This window comes from Otolemur garnettii, unplaced genomic scaffold (assembly GCF_000181295.1).
Source record: "Otolemur garnettii isolate 467f Iridium unplaced genomic scaffold, OtoGar3 scaffold00070, whole genome shotgun sequence".
Classification (NCBI taxonomy): domain Eukaryota; kingdom Metazoa; phylum Chordata; class Mammalia; order Primates; family Galagidae; genus Otolemur; species Otolemur garnettii.
The window spans coordinates 5,844,931-5,867,919 of record NW_003852465.1 but is presented as its reverse complement, the minus strand read 5'-3'; the positions used below and the strand labels follow the sequence as shown (position 1 = coordinate 5,867,919).

At 38.8% G+C, this 22,989-nt stretch overlaps 1 protein-coding gene across 1 annotated transcript in view; it reads left to right on the top strand.

Moving 5' to 3' along the window:
• Nucleotide 1: 1 nt before the first annotated feature.
• DBX2 (developing brain homeobox 2) overlaps nucleotides 2–22,989 on the top strand; it is a gene marked incomplete at its 5' end in the record, with an annotated part of 32,979 nt that continues 9,991 nt past the window's right edge. Inside the window, 2 exons of the mRNA XM_003793632.2 lie at nucleotides 2–245; nucleotides 16,188–16,283. Coding sequence (XP_003793680.1) covers nucleotides 2–245; nucleotides 16,188–16,283 — 340 coding nt within the window. The remainder of the gene's footprint in view (nucleotides 246–16,187; nucleotides 16,284–22,989) is intronic.

The following is a 22,989-nucleotide window of genomic DNA, read 5'->3' as shown; positions in this document are numbered from 1 at the left end:
GCCGCCACCGCCGCCCCCGGGCCGGGCGGCCGCCCTGGGCTCCGCCGTGAACGCGCAGCTCCGGGCCCTGCCCGCCAGCCCGGTGCCCCTCAAACTGTGCCCTGCGGCCGAACCAGGCAGTCCCGCCGGGGCGCCCTACGCCACGCGATGGGCTTTCCAAGTGCTCAGCCCCTCCGCGGACGGCGCGAGGTTGCCCGGCCGGGCTCCGGGAGACCGAGACTGTACCTTCCAGCCTTCAGCCCCAGGTGAGCCAGCGGACCCCTCCCCAGCCGCGCCCGCGTCCCCAGGCCGGTTCCGGGACCTGGGGGTCCGGGACCTGGGGGCGCAGCGCGGCGATGCGCACGGCTCCGAGGGAGCGCCGGCCTGGGACCTTCCCGGAGCGTCTGGAGCTTCAGAGGAGATGCCATTTCGGGAGTAAGGGCGGGGGACGCCACTTTCTGTAATTCTTTTTTAGCCCGGAGCCATCCCACCAGTTTCTTTCCGGTCTCCTTTCAGCACGTGCTAGGGCGACCGTGACTTTGGGGTCTTAACGGGGAAATCCTGAAGCCACTCCTGGACCGGCAGGGCTATGCGGAGGTCCCTGGGCTGGCTGGACCAGGTTCTCGGGGTTTCGAAGCCGCCGGCTCTAGTCCCCGGGGCCGCCCGAGGCCGCGCGACACCGGCTCTCGGGAAAGTTCTCGGCAAAAGAGAGCTTCGCGCTGCCCGTGTTGGTCCTTTTGCCACTCAAACTGCTAGGACTGTCGGGGTCGGGAAGGCGCGAAGGAAGGAAAGTTGCTCACAATTCTGGCTTTCTCCACTCAGGGTTTTGAATCACTCAAGGCGCAAGGAAGTCAGGGCCGACTTTTGCTTGTACTGAGCTGGAAAACAGCTGGGTTGGCAACTGGGATAGGAAGTTCACCAGTAAATAAGAATTTACTAAAAGTAGGGTAGTTTGGTTTAATTACGTGTAAAAACCTAACTAGTGGGTCTGAGAAGAATGCCGACAATTTAATAAAATATTAGCTAAAGCTGCTGAAATGGGAGATGATGAAAGGGAAAAGCCTCTTAGAGACTCAGAAACTGAGAGCCAATTGGATTAAATTTTTTTTTTTTTTTTTTTTTTTTTTTTGGCTGCGTCCTTAGATGATCTTAATTCATTCTTCTAATCCCGATGGGTTTGTCCGGAATGACTAATAGACGCTTTTTCAGCAGTTTCCATTGTCCCGGCAAACTGCCGGATCAAATTTATTGCTAATGGCTTTATACAATTTAACATGTTTAGAACCTGTCCTGGTCTTTCAGTTTGAAACGATTGCTAACAGAATGGAACAAATATAATTATATGAACACCGTTCCCATTAACCTAGTGTAAAACCTAAATGCTAGGGAGCTTTTTGTACTCTGGGAAAGAAGCAAATACAGTTAAGGCAAAGTTTACGTGCCTTGGAAATTTGGGCCGCTCTGTTCTTTTTTGAAGGATTAGGAAAATCATATATATATATAGAGAGAGAGAGAGAGAAAGAGCAGGTTTATGTAGACAAGAGTTAGTAAATAATTAAAAGTAACATTTTGAAGAAAATCTGGTGACATGGCATTGTTTTCATAGAAATTTTTTGAAGATTCTTAAATTATTCCTAATAATAAATGGCTATTCAACCTTGAAAAGTTACTTGAGTTTAACCTCTGTGGATTTTGCAGATTAACTTTAAGTGCATTGCAAAAGAAGATATTTCAATACCCCTTAAAAATAATTTCACATACCTATCCATTTCATTCAAAATATTGCCAAGTTATGTGGTAGTTTCCTAAGTATATCCTTTTTTGTTTTTGACAACATATTCATTCTTATACAGTTGTTAAAAATTTATTTTTGGAATAATGAAGAGGATTGTAAGAGTTTACATTTCCCTTTGAAGTATTCTAATACAGTGTTTTTCTAAATATTTTATTCACTCCTCATTGAAGATTTGATGTTCTCCTATGTTAATTTTCATTTGAATGAACAACTTTTGCCTCAAAAAAGCCATTATTGTCAAGAACACATTTAATTATTGAAACTAGAAAAATATCTGAAGAAAATTGAAATACTATAATTTGTCCCCACAAATATGCTGTAAAACCAGCGTTCAATTGACTTATTTTTATAATTGGACAGCGAATGTAGCTTTATGAACATTTTCCCAGTTTTATTAAATGACAGAGTCTTGCCTTACCAAAATGTTATGGAAGTTCTCCTCTACAGTGTAGAATTACAAAGTTATAATGAATGCTAGCAATTTTATCTATCAGATGGAAATTAGGTGAGCATGAAATAGTGATTGAAAGTAGCATAAAAGAGAGAAAAGTTGTCATTTTCAGGAGAATGACAATATTATAACCCTTTCTGAAATGTCAGTGAACAACCAGTTTCTGATCCTTAAGACACTAAATTGGGGGTGGATTGCAAAATATGATTTTGGCAATTATATCAACTACCTACTTTCCCCTCAATCTTAATTTGTTGAGTGTATTGTGTTTAATTGTTGACTAACCCCGGAGTTATTTTTAAGCAAAACACACCATTTAACTAAGGGATTCATGCCTCTGCATGTATTTTTGCTTCACTATTTTTGTTACCTACTATTAATTGTACCACATATTTCATTCAGCAAATGCTTACTTAGTGTCTCTCTTGTGTCAGGCCCCTTTCTAGGCCATTGGCATGATCAGTGAACAAAAAACAGCTAAGGGCTCTGCTCTTGCAGAGCTTACGTTCCGTGGTCTGTACTGCCATAGAGGTTGCCAAGCATTTCCACAATTGTTAGCTTTTTTAATTCTCATAATGGGCCGGCAAGGTAGCTATTGGAATTGTTTTTCGATTAATAGGATGATTATTTCACATGCTCCTTTTGTTTTTGTTAACAAGCGTCATTCTCTGACTTGTCACAGAGAAAAAAATGCCCCGAATGTTCAGGCTCCTATCTTTAGATTAGCCTTTCCCTGCCTATAAGAAACTGATAGAGAGATAGTGACATGACTAATTACATAGTGTTGGTATCATAATAATACATCAGCTGTGATTTTTGTAACTCATCCCCTAAGAAAGAAATTGACCTTTCTTCCTTTTATCTTGTCATAGGACATGTCTGAAAGGTGGTAACAGATAATTGGTTATGTGGATTTACAGGTTGTGGATTAAAGTTCAGGGGTCCTCAAACTTTTTAAACAGGAGGCCGATTCACTGTCCCTCAGACTGTTGGAGGGCCGGACTGTGGGCCCTGGGACAAGTCGGCTGCTAAGCAGGACAGGTAGCGGCGGCAAAAACACCCAGCAGGCCAGATAAATGTCCTAGGCAGGCTACATGTGGCCTGCGGGCCATACTTTGAGGATGCCTGGTTTCCTGCAAATTGGCAAGTTTGAGTATTTACAGCAAGAAAAGGCACCCTTCATAGCTATATGTTGGCAGGGGATATATATAGTTTTAAAACTTTACTTTAAAAATCAAAGGGCATTCCTCAAGGCTTGACAAGGGCATATTTAGCGAAATATTGGGTAGTAAGTAGGTTCTGTGTTAGGGTTTATAAACATTTACCTGAAAAAAATGTTGTGGCTCTGTTATAGTTTATTAATAGAAACCAGGAGGTTTTGTGAGTAAATTCTAATTATTGGAGATACTTCCTCAGAAGTTCACTAATGTCACTATTTCATTATGAAAATATATATTGTGCTAGACCAAAATAGCCATGTCTTTGTATATAAAAGTGGGTCTTGAAATGCAAAAAGCTGAAAAATTTAAATTTCTCTTGGTTATAGAATGACATCAGTTTTTGAGGTGATGGTTATGCTATCAATTCTCTTCAAAATAAGTGGAACAAGTCTATTAACATTTTAGAAAATATTTGACTTAAAAGCGTTATATTTGACTTAAAAAGCATTTGCTACTTTAAACATTTTAGAAAATATTTGACTTAAATTAAATTTCTTAATATCATTTTCTTCATTATTTATTAAATCTACCCCTTCTGCTGCATAAAGAAGAATTGAGAAGCATCCTAGCACTCTGGGAGGCCAAGGTGAGAGGATCACTAGAACCCTGGAGTTTGAGACCAGCTGGTGCAGGAGGGAGACCCTGTCTCTACTAAAAATAGAAAAGCAAGCACCTGTAGTCCCAGCTACTTGGAAAGCTGAGGCAGGAGGATTGCTTGAACCCCAGGTTTGAGGTTGCAGTGAACTGTGACGACATCACAGCCCTCTAGCCCAGGTGACAGAGGGAGATTCAGTCTCAAAAAAAAAAAAAAAAAAATTAGAAAGCAAATGTTTATTCTGGATGGGTGAGTTGAATTGTTCTTTTTCATTTTTTAAGTAGGTTTGCCAAGTAAGTAGTAGTACAGAAATGAAAGATACATAATTTTTCCCCCCGACACCTAGTTAGCATTGTTTTGACCATTAATACTTAACATGAACTCTAGTTTTATTGTCTCCTACCCAGTCCCAGGTATTGTTTACTCATTAATTGTTGACTCTATCTGAAACTATTTGCATTTATGTTTTGTACTGCAAATGGTAGCTTTTTCCTCCTTCATCGAGATACAATGAAAATGTGAAATAAAAATGACTCTCAAATTTCAGGCACTTGGGAGAGGGAGGAAAATGGATTTGTGCTAAAAGTGGGGACTCCGGTCTAAGTGAAAACTTTGTGATCTTATTTGTTAAGCCAGAGTTTGACATTTTTGTCCCTAACACTATGCTCTATATTTATTTTGGCAAATTAAAATGACAGAATTTTGAGGATTGTTTTTGTTTCTTCAGAACCAGGATAACAATGGGGGATTCAGAACAGGACAGTGATGAGACCTATTCTAATGGTTCTTTGGTTAGACTATCACCCCAGTCATCCTTTTGTGGAATTTGTAATACCAGAACTATATTTTCTGTGACTTGCTTAATATGTCTTTGTATTTACATTGACTTTTACATGGTACATGAGTAATCAGCTTTGAACAGATTGTTATATGGTTCCAAAGTTAATGAACATTTTCAGGTTCAAGAAGTTCTTGCAGTGAATAGAATCAATGGAATTAATAGACCAGGTGTCCTCAAACTATAGCCCGTGGGCCACATGCAGCCTGCCTAGGGCCCACCAGGTGTTTTTTTTGCCACCACTGTCTGTCCTGCTTAGCAGCCGACTCATCCCTGGGGCCCGCAGTCCAACCCTCCAATGGTCTGAGGGGCATTGAATTGGCCCTTCTATTTAAAAAGTTTCCTCAAACTTTTTTTTTTGTTTGTAATAGACATTCCCTTTACATATGGCACTGATTGAGTAAGCCACACTTTTCATAAAATAATGTCTGGATTACAGTAGGATAGTAGTTTAAATATACTTAATTTACCTCTAACTTTAGCACCTATCCCTCCCCTGCCCTCCCCATCACATGCTTCTCTGCTTTGCTGTAACAACAAGAAAATCTCAATCTGGCAACATGTATTGAAACTATTGAGGTTAATAAAAAAACAAACAAACAAACAAAAAACCAGAGTACAAGCAATAGGCAAGGAGGATCATTTTACAACTTTCCACTTAGCTCTTATTCTTTTTAGGAATTTGAAGGTTATTTTAAGAGGTACATTGGTTTGAATGTCCAGAAATTGACATATAAATTGATGTAGGCTTCAATTTAGGATTCAGAATGTTCAGGGTTATTCTACATATATCAAAGGATCCATGTTTTATGGGCAATTTAAAGGATTGTCAGTGGGGATTTTATCTGTAATTGGGTGCCATCAGTGTGGCTTAGATGTTGGAACCTACACTGTAGGTTAGATTCCTTTTATTGCTCTTTGGATGTGCTTCCTGTTTTCGTGTCTACTGGAAGGTAGGTCCCTTTTGGCCAGTCAAAGATCTTTTATGATTAGGTTTGCTGCTGACCAATGATAGAGAGAAATGGTAGCAACTTGTAAGTAAAGGACACAATATCCATGAGTAATTTCTATTTCATAGTTGTGTTCATAAAATGTGAGATGTTAACATTTGAAAAATATTTAAATGATGTATCCTATATTAGGGTGGGCCGTAAATATCTGATTTCCTCCTCACTCATCCTGCTCCATAACCATGTTTCTTTTGTGTATAAGGTCCTTTGGTTGACCTTGTTCATAACTTTAGAATCTATCTTGCTGTGTCTTTTTAGGGTCTTATTTGTGGCCCTTAATACAGTGTTTGCCCAGTGTTATACTTGAGTTAGAAGAGCTCTAGATAAAGTTGTTTCTTTTTTTTGAGACAGAGTCTCACTATGTTGCCCTGGATAGAGTGCCATGGCATCACAGCTTGCAGCAGCCTCAAAGTCTTGGGCTTAAGTGATTCTCTTGCCTCAGCCTCCCAAGTAGCTGGGACTAGAGGCACCTGCCACAGTGCTGCTCTATTTTTTGGTTGCACTTGTCATTGTTGCTTGGCAGGCCTGGCCTGGATTCAAACCCACCAGCCTTGGTATATGTGGCTGGTGCCCTAGCCACTGAGCTACATACTCTGAACCCAGATAAAGTTGTTTCTTAATTACAGTTTTAAAAAATATATATATAATGAAAGTACACACATTTTAAGTCAGTTTATATAATTAAGGTTTCATTCAAATGTGCCTGGAGTCTGCCAAGAATAAAAACGCAAATTGTAAAATGAAACAATATGATTTTTATCTAGGAATGCTTGTTAGAATCGTCATTTAAGGCTACATTAGATCTTGTTTCTATTTTATACTCTCTTAGTAAGAAATTGGATTTTTGCCTTAACGTAGAACATGTTTACCAGACCCTTGTATATTTTATTCCAAAATACTTTATTTTACTTTTAGTCATGTTTCCCCTTTTAATAAAATCTCTCCCTCTCATTCCTTTTAGCCTCTAGTCATTCTTGAACTTAGCAATGGTGAATGATTCATCCCTTCATGTAAGGTTACCGTAACTGATTTCATTTTTAATAGTGTTATTCATTTTGTCAACCACTTGTTCGTTGGGAATATTTTAGGGGCACACTTTTGTGGGTTATGTGACCAGTAAAATGAAGGCATTAAACTTTTCTGTGAAGTCCAAGATCAAAAAGCCTGTATCAATTTTTACCTTAGTAAATTTACCATGTAACCAAAGCATCCAGGAAAAGGAAAGAAAGAAAAAGAGAAAAAGTTTGAGTCTTTCTTTATGTATTTCTGAATATTTGTCTTCTTGTGTATCAACATTACAACGATGAACTAGGTTTTTCACTTCTTTCACGTTTAGACACCATGCTATATCAGCCTTAATTTTATTAATTCTAAGTGACAATCACAAGTAGAATATTTAATATATATATATTTCTACAAGCCCTCTTGAGGAGACTCAAAATTCTTTGAAACTTTTAAGTCTCTAATACTTTTTAAAGTCAGTGATGTTAAAGAGTTAAGTTATTCTTTGAGAAAATTTATGTATGTTTTGGAGGGAATAAAAACCGTGACTGATGACAGTTCTTTTAATAGACTAACCTAAGGCTGGGTTGAGTTTATGTATATCGAACCAATCCTGTAGTTATTCTGAGTCTGAAGCAGTAAGTCTGATTCTTCAAAGCAGGAATAGAGTTAGGCCTGTTTGTTTCTGTATCTCCTATAGGTGGTTTTGTTACAAATTGAATGGTTGTAATAGAGACCGTATGGCTTACAAAGCCTAAAGTATTTACTATCTGGCTCTTTGTAATAAAAGTTTGTCAAAGCTTGGTTCAACGAATAAATGGCAAATTAAGTAAATTTTAAACTACTGTATAGTTTTCTGAGCTGGTTTTTAGCAGCATTCCTATAATTTTAAAGTCTACATTCAAGTCTCAGGTCTTTATATTATTACTGATTGCTTAATCCCAAGCACGTAGCCTCATTGAGGCTCTCTCTCCTCATTCTAAAATAAGTACAGATGTTAGGTCAGTATTTGACTTTCAAGCACATGCCATTGGTAAGATACAGGGAAAGATGTGAATGACTCCTTTCCACCGTTTCACCGTAAGTCAAGTGTTATTGGTAAAAGGGATGTTGCTGTATAAGAAACCAACCCACAACTTAGTGGTTTAAAAGACCAATTTAGAATCTTGAGTACATGAGATGCCAGCTTGGGCCAAAGTCATCTGAAGGCTTGAGTGGGCCCAAAGTCCAGGAGGGCTACTTGAATAGCAGGTAGTTGATGCTGGCTATCGACTGGGTGCTCGGCTGGAGCTGTTTATTGCAGCACCTGCCCTTGGACTTGCCAAGTGTCTTGACTGTCTTATAACACAGTGGCTCTAAGGTTCTGGAAGGAGAGTTCCATATGGTTTTGGAACTGTGGACATTGTAGACATTTTTGGACTTTCAAGATGTTCTGGGACATTTTCTGACCTAGTTTTGGAAGTTCCAGAATGTCACTGCCATATCTCTTGGTTCAGCAAGTTGCCGAAATCCGTCCCAATAGAGTGGCGCCTGTGGCTCAAAGGAGTAGGGCGCTGGCCCCATATGCCGGAGGTGGCGGGTTCAAACCCAGCCCTGGCCAAAAACTGCAAAAAAAAAAAAAAAAAAAAATCTGTCCCAATATTAGATACAATTCCTGCTAGGTCCATTTTCAGCTGGAATAGACCAATGAAGGAATTGATCACATGGAGTGGGATAGCTGGGAGCTTAGGGAGCCTTCACAAAGAGGCACTATCTTCTGTGGCATAGACTTTATAGTCAAAGAAAGCAGAGAATTTGCTCAGATGTAGTTCGTTATTCCAGAGCTGCCTCATGGAGACTCCTTAAAAGGTGAGACAGCAGAGATGAGAACTCTAGGCACCTGTGACAGTCATAATGAACTAGTGTCCCACAGCTTGAGGGTAAGCCGACACTTCTCTTCCATCATGAGAAGATGGTGGAAGCTTGCAAATGAATGCTGGTTGTTACCTGTTCCTACAGCATGTTGTGACTGCCATTGGCGCCTTCGTATTCAGCCACGTGTCACCCTTCACTGCCAGGTGAGTTGTAGCTTTCATTGTATCACCAAGCTACACAGGAAAACCTAAAATACCCTATTTGACTATGGGTCAAATGAAAATATCAATATTCTGGTTTGGCCTTGAAGACCTTAATCTCCTTAACAGCATTTAACTCTTCTAGTGACGTTGTTTAACGTTCCCCCGTTTGGCCCTGGCATTGGAGCCAGGCTGGTCTTAGTAACCTGCACCAAGAGTCACCCCAGGAGGCACCTCTGTCTTTGTTTCCTTTCCTCTGTTCAAGCGACCTTTCCTTCTTGGAATGCCATCCTTCTCTTCTTTTGCCATTTCAAGTACTTTCCAAATCAGGGTCTTGTTTGAAGCCTTCTTTGACACAGCCCTTATTGACAATCTTCTTTTCTTTTTACCTACTTCTGTATTTCAAGAATGTGTGGACCATACTTCTTTTTATATATTCTCTTAGTATTGATTTTGGATTATATAATCATGGCCAGAGGAAAGGCTAACATTTATTGAGCGCCTGCTATATGTCAGGTGTTGTTTTATGTTCTTTTCAATGGTTTCATCATGGCTATATATTATAATCACCTGTAAACTTTTGGAAAAAATGCTATGCTAGGGGGCTCACTCCTAGCCAGTCTGGTTTAACCCAGTTGGTGGGGGGCCCCAAGCGCCTGTATCTTTCTTTGAGAAGCAGCCTAGATAATTCTAATGTGTATTCAGGGTTGAGAACCACTGGCTAGAGCAATGCAGTTTGAACTATTTTAGATCGCATCTCCTTCTTGGAGAATGTGTCAGGTCTGACAGAACAAAATTGAATTTGGAGTACTAAGAAAGTTACATTTCATTTCTTTGACTAGAAGATTCAAATCTGGTAAGAAACATTAACACAACATACAGTTTCAGGAAGGGGAGCTATCCTTTTTTTCTGTAGTCCCAGTGCACAGTGCAACACTTGTCAGTCGATTGATAGGCAATACATGTGATTTGCCCCAATTAAAAGGATAGAATCAAACAGGCAGACACTGTGTGGATTTTTTTCTCATAAGCTGTACAAAAACATTAAGACCTTTTTTTTCTTTTGTCTCCAAAATACTCTTGAGGTAAAAATGCTGACTTGCCTTGTTATCTGATGAACTGAAAGGTAAAAGATGAATTTACTAACTTGCATTCCCTGCTGAGTGAAGGTATGATTTACAGTCGGATCACATAAATGAATTACTTACAGATTGACTGTGTGATAAAATAAATCAAACTTCATTAGCTAATTGATATTTCTTAGGCCTAACTACTGAAGACAGATGTTTGCTATTCTTTGGAATCTTGGTTTGGGATCCGCCCTACTCCAGATAATCTTTTCAATTGTGTATTATTTCCAAGTCAGAAGTTGAGATTTCTTTATTTCTAATACCCCTGATAATTGAAACCATTCTTTTGAAATTATGTAATTCCCAGTTATTTTTTCCTAGAGCTTTTTTTTTTTTTTTTATCCTTTGGTTACCTTAGTATCTTGGAACTTTCTCTCATGCTTTTTTTTATCCTTCTTAAAATATGTTGTCCAACATGCTGACTATTGCAGAAGTTTATTTGAATGTTTTCTTACTGGTCTTTAGAAGTCTCCTGGGGACGTCCAACCTTTTTTTTCCTGTGGCACATTGGAAGGATAAAAGTTGTTTTGGGGCACACTGTAAATACACAAATACTAACGAAAGCTGATGAGCCAAAGAAAAGGTCATGCATGCTTTTCGTGATATCCAGATACCACAGATAAGGAAACCAGTTCTCCTCAGATCATCTGCATGAAGCCCATGGGCCGCAGGTGGGACAGCCTTGCAAGTTTATTTGAAATATCAGCTCAAGTCAGTCAGTACCATGGTTTGCTCTGAAAATAAGAATGTCATTCACACTGTTTGGATTCCTATTATTCTTCCTAACAGATCAGAGGAATGAGAAGAACAAAAATCAATTTTAAATATTACTGTTTTCCAGAAAACAGAACTTTGAGTCTAATTTCTCTGTAGCCAGGCTTGTCACCATCCTTGTCTGTGGGTAGTTATATCACAAAGACCATCTAGTAAGTTAAGTTAAAAGAAAAATCAGGCTAGTTCACCATTAATTTGGCTGTAACTTCCCATCTTCACTAAATATTCAAAATATTTAAAAGAGGGGGCGGTACCTGTGGCTTAGTGTGTAGGGCACTGGCCCCATATACCAAGGGTGGCAGGTTTGAACCTGGCCCTGGCCAAACTGCAACAAAAAAATAGCTGGGTGTTGTGGTGGACACCTGTACTCCCAGCTACTTGGGAGGCTGAGGCAAGAGAATTGCTTAAGCCCAAGAGCTGGAGGTTGCCGTGAGCTGTGATGCCATAGTACTCTACTGAGGGCAACAAAGTGAGACCCTGTCTCTAAAAAAAAAAAATCTGAAAGATATCTTTTTTTTTTTCAGAGTGAATTTAAGTTTATTGAAGATTCTTTAATCTATTGAACCAGTTCTTTGTTGTTTTTTTTCTTTTTCTTTGTTTTTTTTAATTAGATCATAATTGTGTACATTAATTCTCTCATAGGATACAGTGTGTTACTTCTATATGCAGTTTATCTTAAATTGGTATCTTTAAAAAAGTCAGAACATCTGATTAAGAAAGAAATATGGGAAGTTCATGAAGTTTTCTGTGAATATATGATTTTGGTCATTTGGATTCAGACAGGCCCCAGTTTAATTACACAAATTTTAAATCATTTTGTTTGTAACTTGTAACAGTTTCATACAGAAATTGGAAATTAGACTTGTTGGTAGCTATGAAATTTGGAGTGTCCTGGAATGTTGTGCTCTGGAACCTAGTGGCATGCTATGGAACCTGACCCAGGCGCATTTTTTTTTTTCCCCAGAGGAAAGGCCATTTGTTCTTGTGTCATGGATATCTTCAGAAAAATGCCCATTTCCCAGGTTCCAGCTCTATTGAATAATTGGCAGAGTCACAGTGCATGAAATCTCTATCCCACATGGCCAATAACTAATTACTATATTCAAATCTTTATTCTCTTTTCCTTTAAAAAATAATTTGCTAAAAGTGGTCATAATCACATTCCAGAAGCTGTGTGAGCTTGAATGTTAATGATCAATGTATTAAATTTGCAGCCAGTCCAGTGCCTGCCATCTAGTAAGCACTGCTTAAATATTATCATTACAATTATCATTTGGTAAACCCACAATGAAATGTTCCTAATGTGATAAATGAAGTAACTACATAAAGTAACTACATACAGATGGATTACATGGAAGGGGTGTGGAGTGCGTATCATCCAGGATGAAACTGCCTTGTTTTCTGCCCTTTCCAGAACATTTTCAAAGTATTTCTTAAGGGCTTACAAAAGTTCTAACACATCTGTCAATTTGTCACTTTGTTTTCATCAAAGTTAAACTCCTTCTTTTGCTTATCACTTTTGGAAAGTATTGGTTTACACACATTACAAGCGTAACATACGTATTTTAAGTGCACTGGCGTATTTTAAATTACTTCCTAAAGGGGTACAATACTCCTGTGATCACAGGCTCAGCTGGATTAGCAGTGGCCTTGGGTCAAGGTAGGAGGTTGTTTAAAAAAAAAAAAAGGAGCACTTAATTGGAATTTCACAGTGGTTTTCACATAAACCAGCTTAAACAAAGTTTATGTCGGTATAGCAATTGTGAATTGACTAATCTGTGTAAATATATGTATCGAAGAGGTGACTTAAAATGGTGAAGAAATTCTGTATGATAGAACTACTAGCCTGGTCATGTCACAGAATGGGAAAGCCAGTTCTTTCACCCAAACTGGGGTTGGTACTATAGATTTTGATTATGTTCTTAGTCATGACGGATGTAACACTGCCATTTTGATTACAGCTTTCAAATATTAAGATCGGGCTGTGTATGGCAATATAACAGAGTGTTCAATGAAAACTTTCTTTGGTTGAATTCAATGTAAAGCTCAGATATCTCCACGTGATGTTTATGACAAATGAATATACTTGATCACTTGTCTCAAACCATCCATTTAAAAAAATCTTTTATTTTTCTACTTTTAAGGACATAGAGTTAAGAGTGAGAAAGAATTTGGCTAGAATAGGAAAAATTATAATATTGATAACCATGTTACAAATTTGATGTGATATATAAAATATATTAGCTATCACAAATTTTATATGACATTTATGTAATATCTGATGCCCTGATTCATGATTTCAATGGCATCACTGGTGTTATGATCTTATTTTCTATGTTCTATGTTGAGCAAAACCAAAAACCCTTTTCTGGGAGTTTCTATCTAACATGGTAAATGTTTAAATTTTATGTATATAAAGGCAGCATTTCTAAGTATTTTCATTTTTCCTTCTACCTCAAAAACCAAAGAGGCATACGGCACAATAGCCATGATTTCGTTATCTATAGAGTATTTATTTGGCAGGAGAATACTGTTATAACTGCTTGAGACTAAAAATAATGAGGCAACTTCTGTACTTAGAAATCCTTTTCCATTTTTAAAGAATTTCATATATTCATAACATTAATGGAAATGTAAATCTGCCTAAGTAATGCCATACTCTTGTAAAATAATTTAGGATGTGAAAAATGAAATGATTTATCATGTCTTTGATGGTTTCATAGTCAATATTATAACTGACGATAACTGTGAAAATTCAACAAAATTTACAGAAATTTTTGAACATCAAATGGTTTTCCTTTCCATACTTTTACTTAGTTGTCATATTTTCAAAATAGCATTAAAACAAATATTATATTCCTTGAAAATTGAGATATTCATAAAACTAAAAACATCAATACTGATGACTTTCCATTGTATTATAGGAAGAAAAAGGCATTTATAATTAATCTGCAACTTTAAAGAATTCAGAGCCCTGAAATTCTGTAAAGTATTTATTAGATAATACACTCGTTTTGACATATCCTTCAAATGAATTGGTAAAAATAAGCATATACTTAATGGTTGATTTAAACGCATATTCGCAATTACTGTGTTCTTCAAAAAAGTATGTAGTCATATGACAACAGTATTTGCTGTGTGTGATTAAGAAAAAAAGAAAGAAGTTGCCACTTGATTATGAAGGGAGAATAATAAAGATATAGACTTTCAGGTAATGTTTTCTATTTCAAGATCATCCGTTATGGAAGATACCATGTTTTAGGATGTGTCTGGAAGCAGGGAAGGGGTTAATTCTTCATCCTTACTCTTTCCCTAAGAAAACTAGGGGACTTTTCTATTTCTTTTTCTTTGTTTTTGTTTTTGAGACGGAATCTTACTATGTCACCCTGGGTAGAGTACCCTGGTGTCACAGCTCACAGCAACCTCAAACTCTTAGGCTTAAGCCATTCTCTTGCCTCAGCCTTCCAAGTAGCTGGGACTACAGGTGCCCGCCACAACACCCGCTGTTTTTTTGTTGCAGTTGTCATTGTTGTTTAGCAGGCCCAGCTGATTTCGAACCTGCCAGCCCTGTTGTATGTGGCTGGCGCCTTACCACTGAGCTACGGGCGCTGAGCCAGAGTTTTCTACTTCTTAATTTGGAAAATCATTTACTCAATTAATAAAAATTTACTGACTGTTTAGAATTTACTAGGCACTCTGCTGAGAATGTCATAGTATAAGCAAGTGCTCACTTTCAGGAAATTTTTACCTACATTATATAGCATTAAGCTCATGTATTAAAGGACATGGTGTATTTAAGACATAGCATACAGTAAGTGCTCAATAAAGGAGAGTTATTCACATTCTATGATACCATTCATAGCTATATTCATATATTAAAGCACAGGGTTTACAATTTCATTTACAATTTTAAATTCAAATTAAATGACTTATCATAGTTTATATTTAAACATTTCTAATTTATTGTGGTTTATAATTAACATATAAACTTATAAAAATATAAACAATAAAACTTCCAAAATAATTTATAGGACTTTTTGCACACCAAAATAGGTCTTTTCATACTCTTGCTGCAGGAGCAATCATAACTATTCCATGCATATTTCTTAAAAATTTTATAACTAGCATAGTTTAATAAACTGAGCAGAACAGAATTGTATGGAAACTCACTATACTATAAATATTTAACACATGCTTTCAGGTTAACTAGATTTCTTCTGAGATAAAATGTGATTATTCTCAGATACTCTTTAAAACATGTCAATGTTTGAGAAACACCACTTTTTGTTATGAAATTGCTCAGTAAATTTACTTTCACTAACTTTGGAATCCAACTATCTACTTCAGAGAGCCATCTGGAAAGAAACAGGAAAATAATACAAATTCTATAAAAGTTAAACTTGAGCACATGACGGGCTCAGCACCTGTATGTCAGTGGTTAGGGCACTGGCCACATATACCGAAGGTGGTAAGTTCGAGCCCGGCCCTGGCCTGCTAAACAGCAATGACAACTGCAACCAAAAAATATCCAGGCATTGTGGCAAGAGCCTATAGCCCCAGCCACTTGGGAAGCTGAGGTAAGAGAATCGCTTAAGCCTGAGAGTTTGAGGTTGCTGTGAGCTGTGATGCCAGACTCTACCAAGGGTGACATAGTGAGACTTTGTCTCAAAAAAAAAAAAAAAAGAACTTGGGTACATGATGATTGTTTCTTGGTAAGTAGAATACTCAGAGCTGTCCTACTTAGTATCATAATGCTTAAACACACAAGTCTATTTACATTTAAATCCACTGAGATAAAATGCCTAGTCCCCCAGTTATTCTAGCCACACTGTAAGTACCCAGTGGCTTCATGTGGATAGTAGATTCCTGTCTGGATAGCGCAGATACAGACATTTACATCATCACAGACAGTTCTCTGTATTGCTCTAGGGGGTTTAAATAAAGCAATATTTGCTATTTGCTATTTACAATACTGACCACACAGAAAATGAACTTGGAAGCTAAGTGTTTGACAGCCTATTTGAGCCTTCCCCCCATATCCCCCCCCCATAGAATTGTTTGTCATGCTCTTTGACACATGAATGTTACCCTAAAATGAGTTTAATTTAAGTGTAAGACATAACCTAAGCAAAGGCTCAAAACCCCCCCATAGAATTGTTTTTCATGCTCTTTGACACATGAATGTTACCCTAAAATGAGTTTAATTTAAGTGTAAGACATAACCTAAGCAAAGGCTCAAAACACAAAGCGTGTTTACTCAGTGTCTTTTGGGAAACTGGAGTTTTGAGTTTTTTTCTGAAAGAAATGGCTAATCCATGAGATCGATGCTTTCTCTGCAGTGCCTTCCAAACCTTTTCTTCTGAGCACCCCGTCTTTCTACTCGGCATGTTGTGGTGGGTCCTGTCGGTGCCCTGTGTCCTCCGCTGCTTTTTCAAGTAAGTTTATGCTTCATCAGCGATGCCTCAGTTATTCTGTAAACTAAAGCAGCAGGATTTAATGTGTTCTGGAAAACTAATTGGTAATGCAGTGACAAGGAGCTAATTCCTCTCTAAAAATCACAGCGATCCTATTCAGGAGGTTTCCAGAGATTTATCAAACCTCAGCACACTGAGCAATTGTGAGCGGTTTCTAACGGCATTGAAACCCAGGGCCGCCACGCCAAGGAGAGCGACTTGTTTTCTATTTGATATAAAAGATGTCAGAGGGTCCAGTTTGGCTCTTTCTGAAACACGTAGCAAAAACATCCTTTAAAGAAGTAAAAAAGAAAGGAAAAAAGGCAAAAAAAAAAAAAAATTGCGCTGCATGAAATTTCCATTCAGCTTGAAATGTGACCCAGAAAGTCACTCGGCATCTATCGGAAATAATTAAAAATTGTCACGATCGTAAAAGGGATTAAATCTATCCGTTTTATCGTCTTGAAGGAAACCAACCAGGGTTATAGGAAATACAATATTTTCAAGAGAGTGCTCAACCTTATAAAAGCAGACTTCTAATAGTGTCTGTGGGTGGAATGAGAATGACAAGTGTTTCAGAACTTGTAGTGTGCACCACACTGTCACACGCAGAGAAATGTCTAAACTACAAGTGAAGTTCACCTTGGTCTTGAGATTTAGGGGATGAGAAAAGAATCTGTAGGCAGAGCATTTGAGTTTATGGAGGTGGGGCATGTCTTTGAGCTGCTCGAGAGAAAACCTTTATTGAGGGTAACCACTTTGCCAGGTGAAAAGTGAAAGAGTTGGGTCAGGCTGAAGCACTGAGCTCAGTCACACTTGAATTCAGATCCTGCTCTCTGTGCTTGTGTTTCCTGAAGGTTTCGGGAGACCGGTGGCTGGACAGAATGACTCCTGACAAGTGAGGCAGCAAATGCTGGCCATTTAATGAGCTGCAAGCTCTCAGCATCTCTTTAGGGGGCTGATACTTTCCCACAGAGCATTTTACATGCCTGGGACCCAGCCACAAAGGGCGACAGACCCGTGACCAATCGTCACTTTCACTCGACTCATCCACACGCGACCTCACCACGATTTTTCACTCCGCAGATGAACTTTAGGAACCATTTCACATGGAAAAGGCCTGGGCAAGGGTCACTTGCCCTTTTGTATGACCATAAAGCAAGGCTCTGTGTGTCCGTCTTTTCTCCTGTCTCACATTCCAAGTGAGTTTCGGGACACCATTTAAAGCCCTTGACTGAAAAATAAGGCAGTGAATGAAACTGACTTTTATAGACTCATTCTAGCTCATCTTCCCATAGAACCCTGTCTACCTGAAAAGGGATTTAGTGGATGAGCTGAGTGTAGACAGGGACTTGCTGAATACATAGGACCCATTATCAACTGGGGGGATTGTTTATTAACCAGGACTGATACACTACTATTTTGGAAGTGACCTATTAATTGTCCATTTAACTAGAATGTATTGAATTGAAATAGAAAAATAGAAACCATGACTAAACCTTTTACTCGCTCCTTCAAGGTGGTCTCCTGTGTGGGCAATTGAGAAGCGTTGTGCAAATTAAGGAGACATTTATCTCCTTATATTGGAGTATTGGGAAAGACTTCTGAGTACATGCTTAAAACCCCGTAGTAGCTCTGTGGAATTAAGTCTTTGATGTTAGATTTTGGAAGAGGAGATTAAAAGAGGCCCCATGCTTAGTTATTTCACGCTGATGTAATAGTGGCTTTTACTTTAGCACTTCCCTGGCAGTTCAGGTAAATGGAAATGGACAAAAAAATTCCACGTAACAGGTGGACGTTCACGTATGCCCGTGTGAGTGTGCTATTTTATAGTAGTATTTGAAGAGTCTCTAAGCCACAAAAGTCAAGCCAGTTCAGTAAACAGAACACATAAAAGTAATTCTAAAGACATTTTCCAGGTAACTTTATCTTCTCGACTGCTTGAAAAATTGCAGGTCTCATTTTCCTCCGTCTGCTTCTTAGTCCTTCTCACTTTGTGCCTTTCACATGAGTGTTGTAAATTAGGGTGTTTATCCCAAGAGGTTTATTAAGTCCTGGGTGTATCTGTTTCAAAAAACAAACACCCAAGCTGAAACTCAGCACAGCTCAGATCAGGGCTAGAAAACGCTGCGTTTGGCTTGTCTGCATTTCTAAAGTTGGCATTTTAAAATAGTTTGGTGATGCCACAAGTGTTTTTAATGAACAGCGGTGTCTTGTATTATCATAATAGTTACGACTCCAAAATGAATTTCCTGTTTTCTCATTGATGATGTTCATTGGTACTGACAGAAAATAACAATGAAATGGTGGGATTAAGCTGTCAGTAAAGAATTCTACATAAATGACCGTGATACCAAAGAACAGTTAATAAGTTACTATCTGTACAGTAATCTTTTTATTTAGGCATTTACTAGAATTCCTTTTTTCTTCTTTTTTAATAATAAGAATCGTTTTTACACCTAACCTTTCATATTCATACAAAGGAAAATGAACTGTGGAAGTAAACTTGTAGTAAGTTGCAGCTTCGACAGCCAAGATTAAGGTTCATATTAAAAATTTTAATAATCGGTGAAATCAGTGGCCCTCATCATAGTTTCGCAGTATTAACTTCACTCTTTCCAAAAGAGTAGAATCAGATCAACACATTTCTAACTATGCAAGTGAGGTGTCGTTTCGACTTTTTTTGTATGATTCATTTGTTCAATATTGATTTGGTTGTTACCTTCTCGGATTTACAGTCGACTTCTTGTTGCAATGTGGAAACAATCATTCAGCCAGTGCCCTTCTCACATATAGTTAAATAGTTTAATAGGTTATTTAAGCGCAACTTTAAGGAAAAATTAAAAGGCAGAGGTAAAAGTTCTCCCTTCCCCCAAAGTAGTGTATGGAAAACCTTGATTACATCCATAAGGTGCTTTTCAAAATAACACATTTCACAAATAACATTAAATGAAAGTTGTGGAAATTATGTAAATAATGACTTTTTAAAAACTGCTTAAAAAAATATAAGCCTCTTAATTAGGTAGACTAGATAATTCAACTCATCAGCTCATATTTTGTTTTGTCTTCGAGTACCCAACTTGAGTCCAACCTTTCAAGAATTTTAGCCTTAAAAGATAAAGCTTAGATTTGGAGCAACATTATAAAAATCTGAGCAGGGAACATACTGTTTTGGGACAAAATGCTGTGCCTTTTTCTCAGGAAATGAATGGGCATTCTGTATTTTGAGGTCATCATACTACCTTAGTTTTCTTGTTAAGACTTACAAGCACATAATATACTCTCCAAGTCTGAATTTAAGAATTTGCTGAAGGTGTTAGGCAGGCGTCCTCAAACTGCAGCCCGTGGGCCACATGTGGCCCGCCTAGGACATTTATCCGGCCTGCCAGGTGTTTTTGCCGCCGCTGCCTATCCTGCTTAGCAGCTGACTCATAGTCTGGCCCTCCAGTGGTCTGAGGGACAGTGAACTGGCCCCCTGTTTAAAAAGTTTGAGGACCCCTAGTTGGGGAAGAGACATTACCTTTCTTGCTGTGAATATAGATTGGCTCTGTGAGTTTCATGGTTGAAGATGGGTAATTCATTGATGATTATTCTTGCCACTTGACCTGGCTGTGCTTTTTTTTTTTTTACCGCTGTCAGCAGGAGTGGCTGGTGGGCTGAGGAAACTGACCAAGACCTATGGAAATTCAGAAAAGGCTGCATACAAATTTTTTAAAATAAGGATTCCACACTGTAAGATCTTCAGAGTGATGTAGCGTTTTTCTTTTTCTTTTTTTTTTTTCAGTTTTTGGCCAGGGCTGAGTTTGAACCCACCACCTCCAGCATATGGGGCTGGTGCCCTACTCCTTTGAGCCACAGGCACCACCTGCATTTTTCTTTTTCTAATAGAGAAAGAAGTTTAATTATATTGTCTAAAACATAATAGAGTTTGTGCAATAAGTTGAATATACGTTTTGACTTCTCAAACGTGAAGGGAAGAATGTCTCATAGATAAATGACATTCGGTCAACCAGGAAAAATGTTCAAAGGGATTAGAGACAGAAAGACAATGGATTTTCCAAGTTGATGGCTCTGTTCAGCAGCTCTTGAGAAGGCAGTGAGAGTATTGGGGCAGCACTCCTGGAATGGAGACCTTTTCTTCCCAAATGTTCTTAAGTAGTCAGTGGGGTGGGGAAAGCGTGGGTGATGGGTGGGGGAGGGGAGCTGCTGAGCGTTATGGAGCACTTGTTCTTGATCTTACCTGTAGCTGTGGCCTGGACATAACATGAAATGTGAAAGGGCTGCTTGTGAAGTTCTGATTTTAGGTTTCCAAAAACAAGTGTGCAAGTATGGAACAGGAGGGGGAGAAATGGACTGAACAGAACAAAGTAGGAAAGAGGTGTCTGCTCTGTTTGTGTCTGCAGAATGATGTGGAGATGCTGGGATATGATTTTGGAAATGGACTATGCAGAACAAGGGTCCTGCGGGGCTCTGAAATGGTCAGACCGTCCACACCTGGATAGTTCTGGAGGCCACTTAGAAGTTATATTGAACAAATCACATAAAAACCAGGTTAAGAGGTTGAGAGCAACTGAAATAGTGAAGGAGCTATATGAATAGTCAGGAATCTCAGAAGAAATTGGCTTAGACGAGAGAAATGGTAGGGATAGTATGAGAGTTAATTTTAAATTAGATCTACTCTGTGCTAAATAAAGGGTAGAATTGGGACCAATGAGTGGAGTGCAGAGGAAGTTAAATTTTGCCTTGATATAAGGGAAATGTTTTCTAGTAAATTAAGATTTAGATAAGTAGTGTTATGTAGCATTTTCCAATAATGTGTTTTGTAAGATTGGAGGATAGATTTTTTAAATCTACCCAGGGCAGGTTAGGCAAATGCTATATCTTCTCTCTCCAAACTTCAAATCTACAGAAATTGCCTGAGATATACGCACATTTGAAAATAAGGAGGGTAAGGAAATTCTTCATGGAAGAGAAAACCGTGGGAGAAACCCCCCCCTGAAGAATAGGAGTCAGAAGTTTCAGTTCCGAGGAATGCTGAGAGGAAAAGACGAGCTCACAGAAAAAAACATCCTCCATCTGAGGAGAGCTGGCTCCATGAGGGAGAGGGACAGCCTCAAGGTTATAGATAACTTACTTTTGAGGAAATAGTTAATGGAGGCTCCTGGCGTTTTGGCTAGCCTGTTGGAGAGGCCTGGATTAAACAAATGCCCCCCGTCTCTTCCAGCTCTTAGAAGCCATTGACTGTGTATTAAAGGATGAAAGAATTCTGTTTTTGAAACCATTGTTGGTAGCCTCTGGCTTGAGTTATCCTGAGATAATCTTAAGTGTGTGTGTGTGTGTTTTACTAAAAGCTTTGAGAGGTCTAGATTCAGTGGTGCTTCATAGACTTGTGCTGTCACTTTGCTTACAAAGTCAGAGGGATACTAGGTTAGGAATTAGTTTTTAATATGGAAAACTATTAGAAAGCAAAGCTTAAACAAATGAGCTGGCTTATTAGAAATGGCCTTTATAGAGCATGTCTTGGCCCTCAGTGACCTCAGGTTAGCCTGGATTGGAAATAGAGGCTGGGATGTAATAGGAAACAGAGTAAGGCCAGAGCCAGAGCAGGAGCTAGAAGCCACAGTGGGGCAAAGGGCAGCCCTGGACATGCTTTACAGGGCTTCTTGGAGCAATAGGTGAAATAGTATGGGACAAAGGGAGCTGGCCAAAATGGGACGAGTCATCCTGAGTCCAGGTGAGTCTAAACATCATACAGATTATTGGTGCGCTGTTTATAGGATGGGATTCTGTTCGAGTGCAGTAGTGGAAAGACGGGTAGAGCTGCAGCTATTTGCTGTTGGTCTGGGTATGGAAAGTGACTGTGTAGGGTCACTTTTGTCCTATAGTGCTTATTGGCTGCTATGAATAGCACTGTCCTGTCTTTGGACTTGAGACATGTTTTCTAGAGTTTGAGGTGTACAGAGAGGCACTGGTACCTCTGGATTATCTGATGCCCTGTCTCTGTCCTCCCCTGTCTTGCCTTCTGCACAGAATCATGCACACACTGCACCCCTCCTCTGGTAGTGGCCTTTTGCTAACCCTTCATGCCCAGTTTCTCTGGAGGAGGGCAGCTCACGAGTATCTGGGGATCATCACAGGGAGGCCCTCGCCCAGGCGATTCTGCCCTTTTAAAATGACTCCTCATCTACCTACCTCTTTTCCTCTCCACTCCTGACTTTGACAGTCTTTTGGCAATAATTGTTGGTATAATTTTAAAGAGCATTGATTTGCCTCACTTTGATTTGATGTGTGGCTTCAATTGCACAATTTAACTCTCTGGAGCTTTAGTTTTTTCCTGTGGAAAGTGGGAATGGTAATGTCTACTTCTGGAGATTGTTGTAAAGATTACGTGACATGATATGTGTAGTTGGCACATATGTCAGCCCAGATTGAACCCCAGAGATATATAGAAGCCGCATCATAAAATTACAGTAGCAATATGATAATGATATCCCCAAATTGATAGAGCCTGTGGCACTTTGAATTGGTGGCCCTAGCTTTCAAAGCCTCATTTCTGCTACATGCATGATTATTTTTATTTTATTTGTTATTTGTTTTTGTCATGTGGCTGAGGTCTCTGTACAAGTCAGACATTTGTCATGCTTGTCTGTTGTTTAGAGCTTTTCTTTTTTTTTTTTTTTTTTTTTTT